This window comes from Crocuta crocuta, unplaced genomic scaffold (genome assembly GCF_008692635.1).
Source record: "Crocuta crocuta isolate KB4526 unplaced genomic scaffold, BGI_CrCroc_1.0 scaffold124, whole genome shotgun sequence".
Lineage (NCBI taxonomy): Eukaryota > Metazoa > Chordata > Mammalia > Carnivora > Hyaenidae > Crocuta > Crocuta crocuta.
Window position 1 is genome coordinate 8,338,916 of NW_027551573.1, and position 19,907 is coordinate 8,358,822.

The 19,907-nt window shown below is 42.5% G+C and overlaps 1 protein-coding gene across 3 annotated transcripts in view; it reads right to left on the bottom strand.

Annotated features, from left to right (window-relative positions):
• Positions 1-19,130: 19,130 nt before the first annotated feature.
• Positions 19,131-19,907, bottom strand: part of HEATR3 (HEAT repeat containing 3) — a 39,274-nt gene continuing 38,497 nt past the window's right edge. For all 3 annotated transcript variants that reach the window (XM_077751376.1, XM_077751375.1, XM_077751377.1), the window contains one exon: positions 19,131-19,899. In XM_077751376.1, the coding sequence (XP_077607502.1) occupies positions 19,777-19,899 (123 nt within the window). In that variant the 3' untranslated portion in view covers positions 19,131-19,776. The remainder of the gene's footprint in view (positions 19,900-19,907) is intronic.

Here is a 19,907-nt window from a genome sequence, read left to right on the forward strand (position 1 = left end):
GTTGGGCGTCCGACTTGGGCTCAGGTCATGATCTCACGGTTCATGGGTTTGAGCCCCGTGTCGGGCTCTGTGCTGACAGCCCAGAGCCTGGAGCCTGCTTCAGATTCTGTGTGTGTCTCTCTCTCTGATCCTCCCCTTCTCACGCTGTCTCTCTCTCTCTCTCTCTCTCTCAGAAATAAATAAAACATTAAAAAAATAAATTAAAAAAAAAGACAAGGAACATATACATACACACAAAAGTAAATAAAATAACTACCAAGCCCCTACTAAGGGCACTGAGGGTCTAAGTGGTGAACAAAACATATAAAACACAGTCCCTGCCTTTATAGAGCTTACTATCTAGTAGGGGAGACAAATAATTAAAAAATCAATACACACACACACACACGTACCTTTATAAAATCATATAGTGCCTTTTTAAAATATAGATGTGCAGTTTTTTTGTAACTTTCTTCTCACTCCACAGTCTTAGACATCTTTCAGTGTTAGTCCATGTGACTACTTGCCTCTTTTTTTTTTTTACAAATAGTTTATTGTCAAGTTGGTTTCTATATAACACCCAGTGCTCATCCCCACAAGTGCCCTCCTCCATGCCCGTCACCCCCACACACACCCATCTGCCTGCCCTCAGTTTGTTCTCAGTATTCAAGAATCTCCCATGGTTTGCCTCTCCCCCTCCCCCACTATTTCCCCCCTTCTTCTCCCCCATGGTCCTCCGTTAAGTTCCTCCTAATCCTCCTATATGTGCAAACATATGGTATTTGTCCTTCTCTGCTATTTTACTCTTTTTTTTAACTCCACACAGAATTGGACACAGAGACGAGGCAGTAGTGATCTAGCCACATCCCTGCAAGAGGAACATGTAGGTAGTTGCCGATCTTTTGCTGGTATAAACACTGCTCTGAGGAAGATCTTCATAGAAGCTCATGTCAATCTACCTCTTAAAAGGAGGTCTTTTGGGGCACCAGTCAGTTAAGTGTCCGACTTCGGCTCAGGTCATGATCTCACAGTTCATGGGTTCGAGCCTATGTTGGGCTCTGTGCTGACAGCTCGGAGCCTGGAGCCTGTTTCAGATTCTGTGTCTCTTTCTCTTTCTGCCCCTCCCCCACCCACGCTGTCTCTGTCTCTCTCTCTCAAAATTAAATAAACATTAAAAAAAATTTTTAATAAAATAAAATATCTTTTAATAACAACTTTTTAATTTATTTTTTAATGTTTATTTTTCTTTCTTTTTCTTTTTATCTTTTCTTTATTTTTGAGAGAGAGAGAGAGAGAGAGAGAGCATGAGCAGGGATAGAACAGAGAGAAAGGGAAATTCAGAATCCAAAGCAGGCTCCAGGCTCCAAGCTGTCAGCACAGAGCCCGGCACAAGGCTTAAACTCACGAACTGTGAAATCATGACCTGAGCTGAAGTCGGACACTCAACCGACTGACCCATCCAGGCACCCTTTTAATTTTTATTTTTGACAGAGAGATGGGGGAAGGGACAGAGAGAGAGGAAGACACAGAATCAGAAGCAGGCTCCGGGCTCTGAGCCGTCAGCACAGAGCCTGACTCAGGGCTCAAACTCATGAACCACGAGATTCATGACCTGATCTGAAGTCGGTCGCTTCACTGACTGAGTCATCCAGGAGCCCCTTATTTTTATTTTTTAAATGAATCCCCAGACCTACCCAAGTAATCATCAAGGTGATCCCCCTTGACAGGCACAGAAATGGAGGCACAGGTTAGGTAAGCAAGTTCTTATATACTGTTTCATTCCTGTTTCTCCTAAATGAAAACACAGCTTTTCAAACCAGGGTTTATTATTGCTCTGATTTTCCAATATCTCGTTTCATCTCATTCCTGTTGTGTAAGAACTTAGCAATTGGTTTTCAGCTGTACTTTCACCCTTAGTTCGGCAAGAATTTCCATCCACACACTCCTAGATTAGATCTCAAAACTTAGTCTTGAAGTTCATTGTTTGGACCTCAGAACCCACCCGCAACTTTCAGTTTGGGGGGAAGATTTCCCTCTTAAATTTGCTTCCCCTGTAACTGGCAGTGACATGGCAAATGCGGTGAGTGTCATCAGATTTTCCCACTAGAATTTTTTTTTAATTTTTAATGTTTTTAAGTTTACTCATTTTTTGAGAGAGAGAGAGAGTGAGAATGTGTGTGCAAGCAGGGGAGGGGCAGAGAGAGAGAGAGAATCCCAGGCGGACTCTGGACTGTCAGTATGGAGCCCAACCCGGGACTTAAATCCATGAACTGTGAGATCATGACCTGAGACGAAATCATGAGTCAGACGCTTAACTGACTGAGCCACCCAGGCGCCCCTAGAATTTTTTTCCCCTTTTTTTCCCTTTTTTTTTCTTTTTTTTTTTTTCTCCTTTTTTTTTTTTTTCTTTTTTCCTACTGTCCAGCTCCCTCAGTGCCCACAGCCCACAGGTCAGGAAGCTGGGCAATGGTTCGGGTCTGTGCTTCCTCTGGCACGGCCCCTAGAATTTTTAAATACATTGTCTTCCCAGTTCAAACAACTATAGTGTTCGGATCCGAAGTAGACCGAAATATAATTTAATCTGGCATCAAATTAACTACTATTAAATAGAGATATAAACTGACAAGTAATTTTTGATATCTGCAGAAGAAAATTAATTTGATAACTGGAAATGAGAATTCTCTTCTATCCTAAGGCGAGACGTGTAAGATAATCGCCTTGCACATTGACTAACACTATTCCATGAGTATGGCTAACGCATGAAGCTATTACACACCCAGAATGTAAATTTACGACTTTACAAATCTTACACGCGCACAATTTTCCCCCCTACAACACAACTTTAATATATGTCTTGTGTCGCTTTGGGCTCTCCCAGAGGCAGACACTGCGCCAATGTGTCAAGTGCAAGCAGTTTACATGGCAGGGGATCCCAGGAGACACGGGCAGGGAGAGGAGAAATCAGATAGCAAAGGGAAAGCAGCAATAAAGGTTTGTTTTCGAGCAGGATCCCAGTGTGAGCGATTGACTTAATCCCGCTGGAGAACTCTGGGATCTCAGAGGCACCCCACAGAGGGGGCAAGAGTGTTTATTTATATCCTTCTTCCTGCCAGTCACTGATGGAGGGATCTTCGCAGGGTGGGGTCAGGGGGTGGGTGAGTTTCATCCACTCCTTACACTTCTGAGCTGTCATGCGGGGGCCAAGGAGGGCCTAGGGGCCAAAGAAAGACCTCAGGCAAGGAAGTGGCATGGGACTGGCAGCTGGAAGTCAGGCCAAGGTGCCCCAATGGGGTAAGGACGAGGGTAGATGTGTGCAAAGCAGCATTGTCACACCTTTCTTCCTGAAACTTCTAAGTAAATTTAATGGCCTCTTTTCTTCTTTCCCCCCAGAATTCATTCGGCCGTCCAGGTCATTACACAGCTCACAGAGACGCACAGGGCTTTCATCCTCTGCAAGGACTCTGCAAGCACCCCACTCGCACAGACAGGGAGGAACAGGGCCTCCCTCACCTCTTCATGTCTAGCAGGACAGAGCGTGCTGAGAGCCACATGACACGTGGCTTCCAGATGCCTGGTGCTTTCTAAAGCCGTCTTTAAAAATCTAGAACACAGCAAGTTTTCTCAGGCTTCTGGTTGTCATTTTCCTTTCCAAATGTTAAAACAAGAAATTGGGGCCAATTTGTGGAATTAAAAATACAAAGGTATTGGGGCGCCTGGATGGGCCAGTCGGTTAAGCATCCAACTTCAGCTCAGGTCATGATCTCACGGTTCGTGAGTTCGAACCCTGAGTCAGGCTCTGTGCTGACAGCTCGGAGCCCAGAGCCTGCTTCGGATTCTGGGTCTCCCTGTCTCTCAGTCCCTCCCCCACTCACGTTGTCTCTCTGTCTCTCAAAAACAATAAACATTAAAATTTTTCTTTTAAAATACAAAGTTCTAAATGTGTATGTCGGGGCGCCTGGGTAGCTCAATTGGTTAAGTGTCCAACTCTTGATTTCAGCTCAGGTCATGATCTCACGGTCGTGGCATTGAGCCCTGAGTCAGGCTCTCTACTGTTAGTATAGAGCCTGCTTCAGACTCTCTTTCTCTCTGCCTCTCCCCTGCTCACATGCACTCTCTCTCTCTCAAAATAAATAAATAAACAATTAAAAAAATAAATGTATATGTCAAATGGTGTTAAGTACTAAAGAAGAAAAATACAGCAGAGAAAGGGTATGTGTATATATATATTTTTTTCTTTTTACACTTTAGTAATTCAAACTGTAGGATCCTGTACAGTCATACAAATACTAGAATATTCACTGCATTATCTATAGCAGCAAAAGACTAAAAACAATCGAGACATCCATCTACGTAAGAGCACTTGTATACCATTTAACATGCTAGGTACAGTTCTGTGTCTTACAAACATTAACTCACTCAGCCCTCAACAACAAACCTGCTCGGTGGCATTGTCATTAATTATTACCTTTTTCAGATGAGAGGATTGAGGCGCAGAAATTAAGTCATGTGTTCAAGTTTACACAGTGAGAAGGGGGTAGAGTCGGGATTGGAACCCACACTGGCTCCAGAGTCTAATCTTTTAGATTAGAGATTAGGGCTGCCTTCCTCTCTAAGAGAAGACTAAATTCTGGTCCCAGCCCTTCAATGGAATTCTACAGAGCTGCTAAAAGATTGAGGGCAGTTCTGTACATGTTGATATGGAAAGATCCCTAAGATATTAACTAACGGCATCAAGATATTGAAGAGTATGAAGAGTAAGCTACCACTTGCATTCCAAAACAAGAGAAGAACAAATATATGTGCTTTGATACACAAAGAGCATTTCTGGAAGACTAAATGCAAACCCAGTTGGGGTACTTTTGGGGGAGGAAATGGAAGATACAAAAAGTTTCCACAGACTTTTCCGGCATTAATTGTTTACCAGATACATGTAATGCCTGTTTTATGATATGTATGTTAAATATAACTTTAAAATATTTAACGGAGGGGCACCTGGGTAGCTCAGTCCATTAAGCATCTGACTATTGGTCTCAGCTTAGGTCATGATCTCACAGTTCATGGGATTAAGTCCCGAATTGGGCTCCATGCTGACAGCACAGAGCCTGCTTGGGATTCTCTCTTTCTCCCTCTCTCTCTGCCCCTCTCCCACTAGGAGCTCTCTTTCTCTCTCAAAATAAATAAATAAGCTTTAAAAGAATAATTTTTAAAAACCTCTTTAAAAATTTTTAAAGGAATTATAACTTCTTTCAATAGAGCAATGTGAAAAGGTCATGTTTTGAATTTTCCAGAAGTTATTTTACCTTGTAATTCAAGGTGAAGACCAAAAGTGAAAACTTTCATATCTTTCATATGGCTTTAAATTTTGGAGGAAGGGGATAGTTTATTAGGATATTTTATCCAACTGTGAGATACGTTAAATTCATGTGCAAATTTTAGTGAAAATAATTGAATAGTATGGTTGATTTCATTAGAGTATGTAATGTTTTAAACCCTGAGACAATTTTAAACATTTTCTGACTTTGTACACTCATGTCTGAAATAAAAAAGGAAAAATGGCAGGCAACTATTTCAAACAGTTTTGTAAAATCATTTAAGCTCCACGCCCTGTACCTTTTCCACTGTCTGTTATTTAAAATATGGTGGCCCTAAAAACGATCCACTATGCCTATTAGTTCAACAGCATTCACTAAAAAAATTCATAATTTCTGGGAACGCCTAGGTTGTTCAGTGGGTTAAGCGTCTGACTTCAGCTCAGGTCATAATCTCGCGGCTCATGGGTTCGAGCCCTGCATCTGGCTCTGTGCTGACAGCTAAGAGCCTGGAGCCAGTTTCAGGTTCTGTGTCTCCCTCTCTCTCTACCCCTCCTCCAGTCACCCTCTATCTCTCTCTCTCAAAAATAAAACACTAAAAATTTTTTTAATTCTTAATTTCTTCCTATTTTACTTGACTAACTTTGTCTTTTATGTTAAATAAACTCAGGAAATTGGTCCCTATAAATGAGAGTAGCGAAGTGTTTTTCCTGATTTCACACTAAATGGAAGTAATTAAAGAAGCTCCTTTATTCAAAAGAATTTAGTCTTTTCATGGACAGGCATACATCGCTGAAAATGTTAAAATTTTAGGGCAGCTGTGTTCTCAAAATTAGGATCCCTATATAGGATTAGGGAAGATAAAAATACATTTAAGCAAATACTGGAAACCACTTGCTTATAATTTCTCACTCTGCTTAGAAAAAGGATAACTCAAGTTAATTCTGTTCATTAAAATAAGAAAATGCTCAATTAAGTGAGCCAAAATAGTTTCAATTAAAGATATAAATTTCTTTAATAGGGCAAATTTTGAGAATCTTCTACTATATAAAGACATAATTTTTTGGTTAGATAGTTAAAAGGTGAACTTTTTTTTTAACTAAGGGAACTTTTTTTGTTTTTCTTAATATTTTTAAAATTTATTTCTGAGAGAGAGAGAGAGAGCATGAGCAGGGGAAGGTCAGAGAGAGAGGGAGATACAGACTCTGAAGCAGGCTCCAGGCACTGAGCTGTCAGCACAGAGCCCAATGCGAAGCTCGAACTCACGAACCATGAGATCATGATCTGAGCCGAAGTCAGATGCTTAACCGACTGAGCCACCCACGTGCCCCAAAACTAAGGGAACTTTTAACTGAAAAAAGCATATAACCCAAGACCTGGAAACTCTCAATGCTTCTTACCACCAGAAGTAGTAAATGGGCTATGAGGTATAGGAGAGGAAACCAACATGCCTAAAAAGGAAATTTAAATTTCCTAGGCAAATCCTTTCTCAACTCAAACTACAGGTTTGTCCCACCTCACTTGGTCCTTAGTTTCCCATCTCAAGAAATAGACCATTATAGGGGCACCTGGGTGGCTCAGCTGGTTAAGCCTCCAACTTTGGCTCAGGTTATGGTCTCATGGTTCGTGGGTTTGAGCCCCACGTTGGGCTCTGTGCTGACAGCTCAGAGCCTGGAGCCNAGTGTATTTATTTTTGAGAGACAGACAGACACGTGCTCATATGATGTGGGTAGGAGGAGTAAGGGCAGGGAGAAGGGGAGGAGCAGAGAGAGAGAGAAAGAGAGAGAATCCCAAGCAGGCTCCACACTCCCAGCGCAGAGCCCAATGTAGGGCTTGAACCTATGAACAGCGAGGCTATGGCCTGAGGCGAAACCAAGAGTTGGACCCTTAACTGACTGAGCCGCTCAGGCGCAGGATTATCTTTTGCTCCATCATCCACAGCCAAAGCACCACCGGTTCACTCATTCATTCACCGAGAGTAAATGATCAATGGTGACTCTAGCCCACAGCGGCTGCCTGGTCTCTTTTCGCCCTTGACAAATCCCCCGAGGACCCCCTGCCCACCAGCTTCACTTCCCCACCACCCTCCAATCCAACTTCGAACCTGCAATCACTTTGTAGAGGCAGCCGTTGCTAACATCGCCAGTGACATGCACGTCCCTAAACTGCTGGACTTTCTTCTTCGTCTCTCCTCTTAGTAGATCTTAATCCATATTCCACGCGAATGGCCCCGTCCCCACCTTCTGAAAGAGATCCCGTGGCCTCCCTGCCTTTTCACTCTTCTGGATTTTCTCCTACCCATTAGGTTATTCCTTCTGTGTTTCTCTTCAGGTTCATTCTACAACCAGGACACCAAATACTAGATTTCGTCAAGGTTTGGTCTCCGTCTCCTTTCCTCTTTTTACCTCTTTCTAGACGAGTAGTTCCACAGATCCTTTTAAGGGTCCCACAAGGTCATAACTATTTTTGCAAAAACATGAACATGTAACTTGCCTTTTTCTTTTTAAAAATTTTTAAAAATATTTATTTATCGTGAGAGAAAGAGAGTGTGAGCAGGGAAGGGGCAGAGAGAGAGGGAGACACAGAATCTTTAGCAGGCTCCAAGCTCTGAGCTGTCAGCACAGAGGCCAACGCGGGGCTCAAACCCGTGATCTGCTAGATCATGACGTGAGCTGAAGTCAGACGCTCAACCAACTGAGCGACCCAGGTGCCCTAATTTTTTAAGATTTTTTAAAAAATATTTTTATTTCTAGGAGAGAGAGAGAGAGAGAGACAGGGTGAGCAGGGGAGGGTCGGAGAGAGAGGGAGATACAGACTCTGAAATAGGCTCCAGGCTCTGAGCTGTCAGCACAGAGCCCAACGTGGGGCTCGAACCCACGAACTGCAAGATCATGACCTAAGCGAAAGTTGGACGCTTAACCGACTAAGCCACCTAGGCGCCCCTTAAGATTTTTAAGTAATCTCTACACCCAATGTGGAGCTCGAACTTAAAACCCTGAGGTCTAGAGTCACATGCTCCACTGACTGAACCAGCCAGGGGCCCATGACTTGCCTTTTTTTGCTGTGTTGACACATTGGCCTGCGGACACAAAAGCAATGGCTCACAAACCTGCTTATGGCTAGTATGAATCAAGGCACTGGCACCAAACTGTACTAATAGTCATCGTATTCTTCCCTATCCTGCGTTCACAGAAAAAAGAGGCAGCTGTACTTAAAAATGTGCTTGATGCTGTAAGTTAAGTATACTGAAGTTTTATTGATTTTTTTATGTATATTTATTTTGAGAGAGTGAGAGCGTGCACACCAATGCAGGAGAGGGGCAGAGAGAGAGGGGAAGAGAGAATCCCAAGCTCCACAATGTCAGCACACAGCCCGATGCTCAACTTGGTCCCAGCAAACCAGGAGATCATGACTCAAGCCAAAATCGAGAGCTGGTCGCTCAACTGACTGAGCCACCCAGGTACCCCAGTATACTGAAAATTTTAAACCTGTGCTTGAATTCAGAAAAAGTATTAAATTTTATTAAACCGTGGCTCTTGAATACATCTCTTTCCACATAAATTTCAGTAATTCTAGCATATTGATTTGGAAGACCATTATTTCTCTATTGTTAATCTGGCACCTAAGTGGAAAAGCAATTGGCCATATAATTATGGGTCTATTTCTGGACTCTTAATTTTATTCCACTGATCTCTATGTCTTTCCTTATGACAATATTATACTGTCTCAATCACTATAGCTTTACAATCAGTTTTAAAACAGGTAGTAGTTCTCCAAATTTTTCCACGTTTTAAAATGTTGTTTTGGATATTCTAAGTCCTTTGCATTTCCACATAAATTTTATTTTTTTTACTTAAATTTTTAATGTTTATTTTTTATAATGTTTTTATTTATTTCTGAGAGAGAGAGACACACACAGCGTGAGCAGGGGAGGGTCAGAGAGAGAGGGAGACACAGAATCTGAAGCAGTCTCCAGGCTCTGAGCCAGCTGTCAGCACAGAGCCCAATGCAGGTCTCGAACCCACAAACCGTGAGATCATGACCTGAGCCGAAGTCGGGCACCCAACCAACTGAGCCACTCAGGCGCCCCTTTTAATGTTTATTTTTGAGAGAGAGAGAGATCAAACAGGGGAGAGGCAGAGCGAGAGGGAGAGACACAGAAGCTGAAGCAGGCTCCAAGCTCTGAGCTGTCAGCACAGAGCCCAATGCAGGGCTCGAACTCACAAGCCATGAGATCACAACCTGAGCTGAAGTCCGATGCCCTACTGACTGAGCCACCTAGGTGCCCCTCCACATAAATTTTAGAGTCAGCTTGTCAATTTCTACAGCAAAGCTTGCTGACATATTGATTGGGACTGCCTTGAATCCATAGAGCAGTTTGGTGAGAAACGTCATCTTCTAATCCATGCACATGGTATCTTTCTCCATTCTCGTAGGTTTTCTTTAACGTCTCTCAACAGTGTTTTCTAGTTTTCCATGTACATATATTATATATCTTCTATAAATTTATTCCTTTGTACATTTTTGGATAGTAACACAAAGATGATTGTTACCTGAATTTCTTTTTTGGATTCTTCATTGCTAGTACATAGAAATGCAACCGGCTTTTGTATGTTGATCCTGTATCCTGTGATCTTACTAAGTTTACTAATTCTAGTAGCCTTTTTGTATGTTCGAATTTTCTAAATACAGGGGCACCTGGGTGGCTCAGTCAGTTAAGCGTCTGACTTCAGCTCAGGTCATGATCTCGCGGTCTGTGGGTTTGAGCCCCACGTCGGGCTCTGTGCTGACAGCTCAGAGCCTGGAGCCTGTTTTAGATTCTGTGTCTCCCTCTCTCTCTGCCTCTCCCCAGCTCGTGCTCTGTCTCTCTCTGTCTCAAAAATAAAATAAAACGTTAAAAAATTTAAAAAAATTTTTTCTAAATACATGACAACTGCAAATAAAGTCACTCTTGCTTCTTCCTTTCTAATACATAGGACTTTTACTTTTTTTTTTTTTGCTTTATTACAGTGGTTAGAATTTCTAATATAATACTGGATAAAAGTGGTCAGAATGAAAATCCTTGCCAGAAAATCCTTTCTGATCTTAGGCAAAAATAATTCAGTCTTTCATCGGTGAGTATGATGTCAGCTGTAGGGTTTCTGTAGATGTTCTTTAAAAGGTTGAGAATGGGGGTGCCTGGGTGGCTCAGTCTGTTGAGCGTCCGACTTCAGCTCAGGTCATGATCTCATGGTTTGTGGGTTCGAGCCCTCCTTCAGGCTCTGTGCTGACAGCCAGCTCAGAGCCTGGAGCCTGTTTCGGATTCTGCATCTCCCTCTCTCTCTGACCCTCCCCTGCTCATGCTTTCTCTCTCCTCAGAAATAAATAAAACATTAAAAAAATTTTTTTTTAAGTCTGAGAATGTTTTCTACGTTTGCTAAGAGTGCTAGATTTTTTTTTCAAATGCTTTTTCTTCATCTATTATGAGGGTCATATGGTTTACACTTCCATTCTGTACAAATAACAGAAAATGGGAATCAACTAGTTTGAACCATAATGACTTTTTTAATCTCATAAAAATTCAACAAAGGGGGTGATTAACCCCCTTCTGTGGCTGAAAGATGGCCCCAGTAAGTGCTGCTTTTGTATTCAATCTGTTGCAATATGTTGTTATGATTGAAGCATAGGAGGAAAATCTCGACTCACACAGATATGATTAATATAAGCCAACCACGGTAATTCCATTCCCCTTATCAGTGGTGGAAGTAGAAAGAGGTATTTGGCCCAGTTCTGTCTGATGACAGGTGAGGACACAGCAGACTGACTGCAGGCTGACCAATCCTGCCTCCTCTCCTGGGGACTAAGACTCCATTTCTCAGCTTCCTGGGCTGTTAGGTTAGGGTGGGGAACTGGTTTTGGCCAATGCAATGTGGGCAAAAATAATAGTGGCCGCTTTGGAGCTTAGCCCTACAATTTCGAGTGCGATCCGTAGGTCACTCTTTCCTACTCATCCAGAAGGCTATAAGAAAAGAACTCCAATATCGTGGAAGCATGTAAAAGAAGCATCCTAGATTCCCAAGAGAGCCACCCAGCTTACATAGAACTGGGATGTGGGTCAGAAATAGATGTTTATTGTGTTGAGCCACATGGTCACTGAGATTGTTCGTTACAGCACATAGCACCAAGTACTATGACTGATACAGAGAGGAGATTTGCTGTGGGGGTTTCCGGGACAGGTATTCAGCTCTTAAAGAGACAGAACAAGGAGAAAGTCCCCTTCCTGGCTCTGGGCACCGATGTCTCCAGCCGTCTTCCAACCACAGAAGGGAGCTAGGCTGTGTGCTAAGAAGGCAGAACAAAAATGTGGAAAGAGACTGGAGGTTTGATGATGCCAATGAGCGTCTGAATCAACCTGCCCTCTCACTGGATTTTATGTGAGATAGTGAGTTCATTACAATTTTAGACAGCAGATCCATGTTTTCTGTTGTTCACACTCAAAAACATCTTAACTGCCACAATGACAGAAAAATGTGTCAGTCTCCCTCCCCCCCCGCCTTCTGGTGTTTCGTATTTTGGTAAAGAGTAACACCATCCAACAAGTCACGTGACTCAGGAATCTGAGTCAGCCTGGACTCTCCCCTCCACCTTACTGTTTCCCCTCTGTGTTTAATCCATTACCACCTGCCGCTGTATCTTTCTCCTTCATCAACACCAGACTGATCAGAACAAACACCATCTATCTCCCAAACCATCCCAGCAACCTCCTGGCTGGTCCACCTGCGTCTCCTCTGGCTCACCTCTAATCTTTTCTGCACTTGCGTAGCCAGAGCAGAGGTTTCCAAAATTGTAGTCCGATTATATCATCCCTCCTCTCTACCCCTCTCTGCTAAAAAGTACTTGAAGCACTTTGGTTTCCCATTTGCTTGTAGGACAAAGATGCAACATCTTACAAAACCCTGGCTGTCTGGTCCCCACCTGCCTCACTGGTCACACCTGGCAATGAACTCCCAGCACAGGGGAGCTTCTGCTGGCCCCTCATCCTTGTCTCACTCTCTCTGGCCCCAGGATCTTTGTACAAGCTGTTCTCTCTTCCTGGAAACTATTCTCCCTGCTTCTCCCCCTAGTGAATTGCTTCTATCACTTCTCCAGGAAAGTCTTCCTTGGTCTCCCATGTGGCTTCGTAGCATCAGGTACCCTTTCTTGGTAGCATGTGTCATGTCTGTAATTTTACATAGATCGTATCTGCCTCCTGCTAGCCCTTAACCTCTGTGACAAGGACTGCGTTTGCCTCCCTTGGTGTCCTCAGTATCTAGCAGAATGCCCAGCACACACAATAAATCTGAACAAGAATGAAGTGCTCGTAGAGCACCTGGGTGGTCCAGTCAGTTGAGATCCGACCTCGGCTCAGGTCATGATCTCATGGTTCGTGAGTTCAAGCCCCACATCGGGCTCTGTGNAGGGTAAATATATGGTACAAGATGCTCTTAGTGTCTAGAACACTGACCCTTGATCTTGTCTAAAGGGTTAGAGAAAGTTTCTCTATGGAATTGCTAATTGAACTGAGTTTTTTAAAAGATTTTCTTTTTCAATAATCTCTATACCCCACGTGGGGCTCCAACTCACAAGCCTGAGATCAAGAGTCGTGTGCTCTACTGCCTGGGCCAGCCAGGCACCCCCAGAAGGAAGTTCTGAAGGATGATTAGGATAACCAGATGCGGGGGGGGAAGCCTGGCAGTGGGTATGCATATATTCACACACAGAAATGAATAAAGGACAGAATGGCTGAAGCTTAGAGAGTGAGGCAGAGAGCAGGACAGGAGACCAGAGCGTCAAGCATGACCAGGTTATGCAAGGAGTTATGGGTAGGATAATCTTACCATGTCTAAACTGGAGCACTTTTCAGGCTTTTAAATATTCGTTTCATGGGTTTTTATTTTAATATGATTTCAAACAATGGGGAGTTGCAAGGATAGTTCACAGAAGTCCATGTACCCTTTCCCGATTTACTACTTGTTTACCTTTTGTCCCATTTGCTTTATGATTCTCTCTACATTTATTTATAAACGATTTTTTTTCCTGGATCACTGGAGAGTATGTCAAGGGACAGCCTGCCCCTTTACAAGGACATTGTCTTTCATGAATACAGTGACAGAATCAGGGAATCTAACACTGACAAAATGCTATCATCTACTCCACACTGCAAGTTGGACTTGGTCAGTTGTCTCAGTCCATTGTAGTTCTTCCATCCTGGTCCCAGACCCAATTCTGGATCTCGCATTGTCTCATCAATTTATTTTAATCTTCAGCCAGGGTCTTTCTGACAGCCAAATACAGTGCCATCAATAATTATGCTGTGGGGCACATGGGTGGCTCAGTTGGTTAAACGTCCGACTTCAGCTCAGGTCATGATCTTGCCATTCATGGGTCAGAACCCCACGTCTGGATCCGCGTTGTGCACAGTGCCTGGAATTCTCTCCCTTTCCCTCTCTCTCTCTCTGACCCTCCTCAACTGTGCTTTCTTTCTCTCTCAAAAAAATAAAAAATAAAAACTTAAAAAAAATAATCACGCTGGTCTGACAGGCACAGATCTGGACTCCTAGTCAGGCAAACCCAGCCATGTGGTCATGCTGCTCGCAGGACAGGCAAGGATCTGAAAGTCTGTCTTGTGAGTAATGGAAATCACTGACGTGATTGAGCATAAAAGCAAGGAAGAAACTTGAGTTACTTCATGTTTCAACTACGTTCACTCCACTCATTGTGAAGCAAAAATAAAATGGGGGCGATATTTGTGGAATGAAACAAAAAATGTTGAATGAAGAAACAAACTTATAAAGAAACCACTGCATCTAGAATTGCTCAGAATACCTTCTAACTTAAATCTTGAAGAGCAACCAACTGCAATACAAAATTTCAACTTTCAACCTGATGTCCATGCATGAATCAAATCCATAAACACCCTGAACTCTTTAGCAAAATATAAAGGTTTCAAAATATGTCTACCAGGGTACCCAGCTAGCTCCATCAGGAGAGCATGTGGCCCTTGATCTTGGAGTTGTAGGTCCAAGCTCCACATCAGGTGCAGAGATTACTTAAAAATAAAATCTTTGAAAAAAAGAAATATATCTACCTCTACCAATTATTTGATACATCTCACTTTAGAAAGTACAACTTAGGGGCGCCTGGGTGGCTCAGCTGGTCGAGCACCTGACATGTCATTTTGGCTCAGGTCATGATCTCACGGTTCATGAGTTCAAGCCCTGCCCTGGGCTCTGTGCTGACAGTGCAGAGCTTGCTTGGGATTTTCTGTCTCCCTCTCTCTCTGTCCCTCCCCCGCCGGCGCATGAGCTTGCTCTCTCTCTCTCTCAAAAATAAACAAACGTTAATTTTTTAAGTGCAACTTAATTTTCCTTTATGTGAATATGGGTTGGACTTAGTGACTTACAACAAATAAAATGTGACAGAAGTGACAGTGTCACTTCTGAGACTAGCTTTCTCCTTCTCTCTCGGAATACAGACACTGGGGGCAGCCAGGTGCTATGTCATGATGACACTCACAGTGAGGAATGGAGGCCTCCTGCCAAAGGCCACGTGAGAGAGCCACCTTGGAAGACATCTTCCAGCCCCAGTCAAGACTTCGGGTGACCGCAGCCATGGCCAACATCTTTGCTGCAAGCTCGTGAGACCCTGAGGAAGAAACACCCAGCTAAGTGGTTCCTGAATTCCTGACCCACAGAAACTAGGAGATAATAAATTTCAGTATTTTAAGACCAATTTTAGGGTCATTTCTTCCACAAAAGATAACTAATGCCGTGAATTTAGTTGAGGAGTCTATGATTTTCACCAGATTCCAAGTAAAATTAATGACCTGAAAAAGGGTAAAACAAGTACTAGATTGCTAAGTCTTTGGTCCTCATCCTATAGTTTCTATGGGTTATTTATGTATTTACTTATTTTCCTGAGTTTATTTTGTACACAATTTGGGATTAGGTTCAACAAACGAGAAGATTAAATTCTCCAAACCACTGGAAGACTCAAAAGAATATTTAAAAATGCTGTCTCAAGAACAGGCCAAGAAAAGCAAACCTAACCCCAACCTATCAAACTAAGATCTAACAGACTATCTAATAGAAATGAAGTAATTTTACATTTTTTTAAGTTTATTTTTGAGAGAGACAGAGCATCAGAGGGGGAGGGGCACAGAGGAGGGAGACACAAAATCCAAAGCAGGCTCCAGGCTCTGAGCTGTCAGCACAGAGCCCGACACAGGGCTCGAACCCACAAATTGTGAGAACATGACCTGAGCCGAAGTTGGATGCTTAACCGACTGAGCCACCAAGGAGCCCCTAATTTTTCATTTTCAAAAAGAAAAGGCTACCATTAGACCTAACCATGATTCTGACATGATAATACATAATTCACTGCTAAAGAAAAAAGCCAAGTTACAGAACATCATGTTCTATTACAGAAACAATGTATTATTCAATATATGTATAGACGAATATGTCCAGAAACAGTTCTAGAAAGATAGAGGCATTTTTCAGCTATAAGCAGCAAAAACTCATAGTGGCTATCAAAAAATAAAGTCTATTAATAAATTCTAGGGTAGGTCACAAAATTGGCGAGAGGGGAGGAGGATCGGGTTCTGGAAGTGGACAGTAAATACAGACACAGGGCACAATGGACCCAGTGCAGCCATAAGGATGGTCTAACAAGCTGCCCCAGAAAAGAAGACACCATCTGTCCACAGATGGCTTCACAACATTCCAAGTCCTGTGGCAGAATCTTCAGAAAGACCAAGAATCTCTTTGGTAACAGACAATCTATCAGTATCGTGGTCTACTTAGAAGGCTTATATCAAAGCATTAATAAGACAGAGACAATAACAGACTTGCTTTTGAAGAGACAGATGTATGGGCTATATATGTACTAGAAATCCCTACTTTACAAAAATAAAATGGCAGAGACGAGGAGTTTTCTGCTCAGAGTGGGTGTTTTAAAATACTACAGTATGGGGGCGCCTGGGTGGCTCGGTTGGTTGGGCGTCTGACTTCAGCTAAGGTCATGATCTCATAGTTCGTGGGTTCAAGCCCCACGTCGGGCTCAGTGCTGGCAACTCAGAGCCTGGAGCCTGCTTCTGATCCTGTCTCTCCCTCTCTCTGCCCCTCCCCCGCTTGCAGTCGGCCTTTCTCTTAAAAATAAACATTAGGGGCGCCTGGGTGGCTTAGTCGGTTAAGCGTCCGACTTTCGCTTAGGTCATGATNTATAACTTTATTATTGTTCCTGAAAATAAAGAATTTCTGGATATTGTGAAGGGAGTTGTAAAATTGCTCATATCCTATATATTGGCTAAATACAATCAAATATCGTTCCCTGCAATTTCAAAAAGGCAGGAAGCAAGCCTCCAGCAGAACGGGATGAACAGGGACGCTGAAGAGATAAGGGCCCTTCCCTATCTTGACAACTCAGAGGTATTTCTTCGAAAGGCTAAATAAAAGCAAGAGATAAAACTGCGAATAAAGAGATGTAATTAAAGGACTGATATTTCAAAATCAAGTCTCTCCTAAAATAAGTTTCCATCTTAAAGGTCCCCTCCCCCTTCCCCCCCCCCAAAAAAAAAAGTTAAAAAAATGAGAAGTAAAGCAGTGATTTTTATTTCCTTTGGGCAAACATGCCATGGTCGGTTGAATACTTAGAAATTCTCCTAAAACAATGGAGCTCATGTGAGTTTGTACTTCAACACTTAAAACAGTGCTTATTTCAACTGGACTATTCTGGAGGATTTAAAAATAAGTATATTTTTAAGGGGATTGTTTGAGGCGCCTGTTGGCTCAGTCAGTTAAGCGGCCATGTCTTGATTTTGGCTCAGGTCATGATCTCGCAGCTTGTGGGAAGGAGCCCCATGTTGGGCTCTATGATGATAGCACGGGGCTTGTTTGGGATTCTCTGTCTTCCCCTCCCCTGCTCGTGTGTGTGCGCACGTGTGCTCTCTCTCAAAATAAATAAAGAAATATTAAAACTAAAAATAAAATAGATTGTTTTTTCCTAGAGTCATACCGGGGAGAACGATAGTTTCTATTATACTGTGCCATGAATAACTTTGCATGCTCTGCTGAGCTATTATGTAAATGAAGCCATAAAATGTATCTAATCTTTTCCCATCTTTTCCTGTTGTTCAAATAGCAAAATTAAATGTAACCATGCAAGCCAAACTACCAATGCCTTAGACTCTAAAATTTCTGGATGGCACATTTCCCATGTAAGATCTCCCCTTCTACTATTCTACTGTAGAGGTTGCTTAATAAAACAGAAACTCACTAATATTTATTCATTCAACAAATATTTATCAAGACCCTACAAGGTATTAGGCCCTGTGCTAGAATTCAAAATTTTATTTTCTTTGTAAATAGTCATAGTCTATAAATATCTGAAGCAGAGAAAACTATGAAACTTTTCTTCATTGAAAGAATCCTTCTCTCAAAAGCACAATGAGATACCTATCACTTCACGCCCTGAAGAATGACTGGTATCAAAAAGAAAACAAGGGGAGCCTGGGGTGGCTCAGTTGGTTAAGCGTCCGATTTCAGCCCAGGTCATGATCTCACGGTTCATGGGTTCGAGCCCCGTGTCAGGCTCTGTGCTGACAGCTAGCTCAGAGCCTGGAATCTGTTTCAGATTCTGTATCTCCCTCTCTCTCTGACCCTACCCTGCTCATGCTGTCTCTCTCTCAGAAATTAAAAAAAAAAAAAAATTAAAAAAAAAAAAAGAAAACAAGTGTTGGTGAGGATGTGAAGAAAAGGAAACCCTTATGCACTGCTGGGGGGAATGTAAGTTGGGGCAACCACTGTGGAAAACAGTATGGACATTCCTCCAAAAATTAAAAGCAAACTACTGTATGATCCAGCAATTCTGCTTCTGGGTATATATCCAGGGGAAAATAAAACACTACCTCAAAAATACAGCTGTACCCCTCATGTCCACTGCAGCATTATTTACGATAGTCAAGACACAGAAACAACCTGAGTGTCCATTAATGGATGAATGAAGAAAAAGTAGTGTGTGCATATGCGAGTGTGTACACCTCCTGACACACACACAATGGAATATTACCCAGCCACAAGGAAGATGGAAAGCAATCCTGCCATTTGCAACAATATGCATGGACCCTGAGGACATTATGCTAAGTGAAACGGGTTAGAGAAAATCAAACAGTATATGGTCTCACACATATAGGGAATCAACAAAAAAACCCAAGCTCATAGATACAAAGAACATGTTGGTGGTTGCCTGAAGTGGGGGGGTGGGGGNATGGGTGAAGGGAGACAAAAGGTACAAACTTTCAGTTATAAGACAATTAAGCAATGGGGATGTAACGTCCAACATGGTGACGATAGTTATACTGAATTATGTGTTAGAAAGTTACTAAGAGTAAATCTTAAAGGTTCTCATCACAGGTATAAATACCAACTGTGTGTGACGTGATGGATGTTACCTGTATGAAAAAGGGAAGCCCTACACTAGGTACAGGGCCTTTTCACAGGACAACTGAGATGACTGTGGGGAAATTTTCGAATCTTCATCGACAACTCTTCCGATCAGGCAAGCGAATGGACAATGGAGCTGGTCCGGAGGCCCCGCCTCAGACAGTGATGTCACCGAAACCCCCGACTCCTTTTCCAGCTGTCACCCTATCAACGCAAGGACACTGAGAGCAGAGCTGGGGACTCCTGCTCGAAGTCTCCTTTTCACCATCTCACGTACATACGGTCAAAGCAACACCCGTTAGCATGCAAACAACCCAGGAGCAGGATTATCTGGTATTTCCAAAATGACTTTGTAAGACACAAAGCTTTCAATTACAAAGTTATTTATTGAAAAATATTCTCTCCTAATTCTGATTCCATATCAAATTAAACACGGAGTGATGTCACACAGCAGTAACCGATCAGCCCCATTTGTAGAGGATGACAAAGGTCTCGTTAGTTCACTAGTATGTTCTACTTACTAGTGGAGCACAAACCCAACTCACTCCTCCAGAAAAGATAAATGTAACTGGTATACTTCACACCAAAATACTCTTAAAAAGCCTGTCTTCATATTTAGTTAAAGATTCCTCTAATATAAAATGATACTTGCTTTAAAGAGCATCCAAGTAATGCTTTGGATTTTCCTTTCCTGCAAAATTCAAGGAAAACACGATTGTTTGGAAGTTTCTTTGTTGCTGACAAAGAACCATCTGAGGCTCTTTGTGTTTCTATTCTTCCACTCTTCGTGTTTCCAGTGGTTAAAACATGCTGGAAACACCACTTACAGAAACTAGAAAAGCCACAGAGATCCCAGAGCTCAAAAGAGAGTTTCTGACAGATTCTGAAGTTTACAAAAACTTCAAATTAATGTACAGGATATGGGGATTTAAAAAATGACTTTTAGAAACACATACCCTCAAAGGAAACCCTTTAGTACTTTTTAGCATTGAACACTTGGGGCAAGAACTGGTCTCTCTTTCAATGGTTCAAGTAGTCAGTCTTTTCTCAACAGTTTCTTGATAAGCGACAAACCTTCTCAAATTCATCTTCACATTGTCGAGAACGCACAGCTGATCAGGGCTGTATTTACCTCTCCCTTCTTTTCGTATCTGCCAAA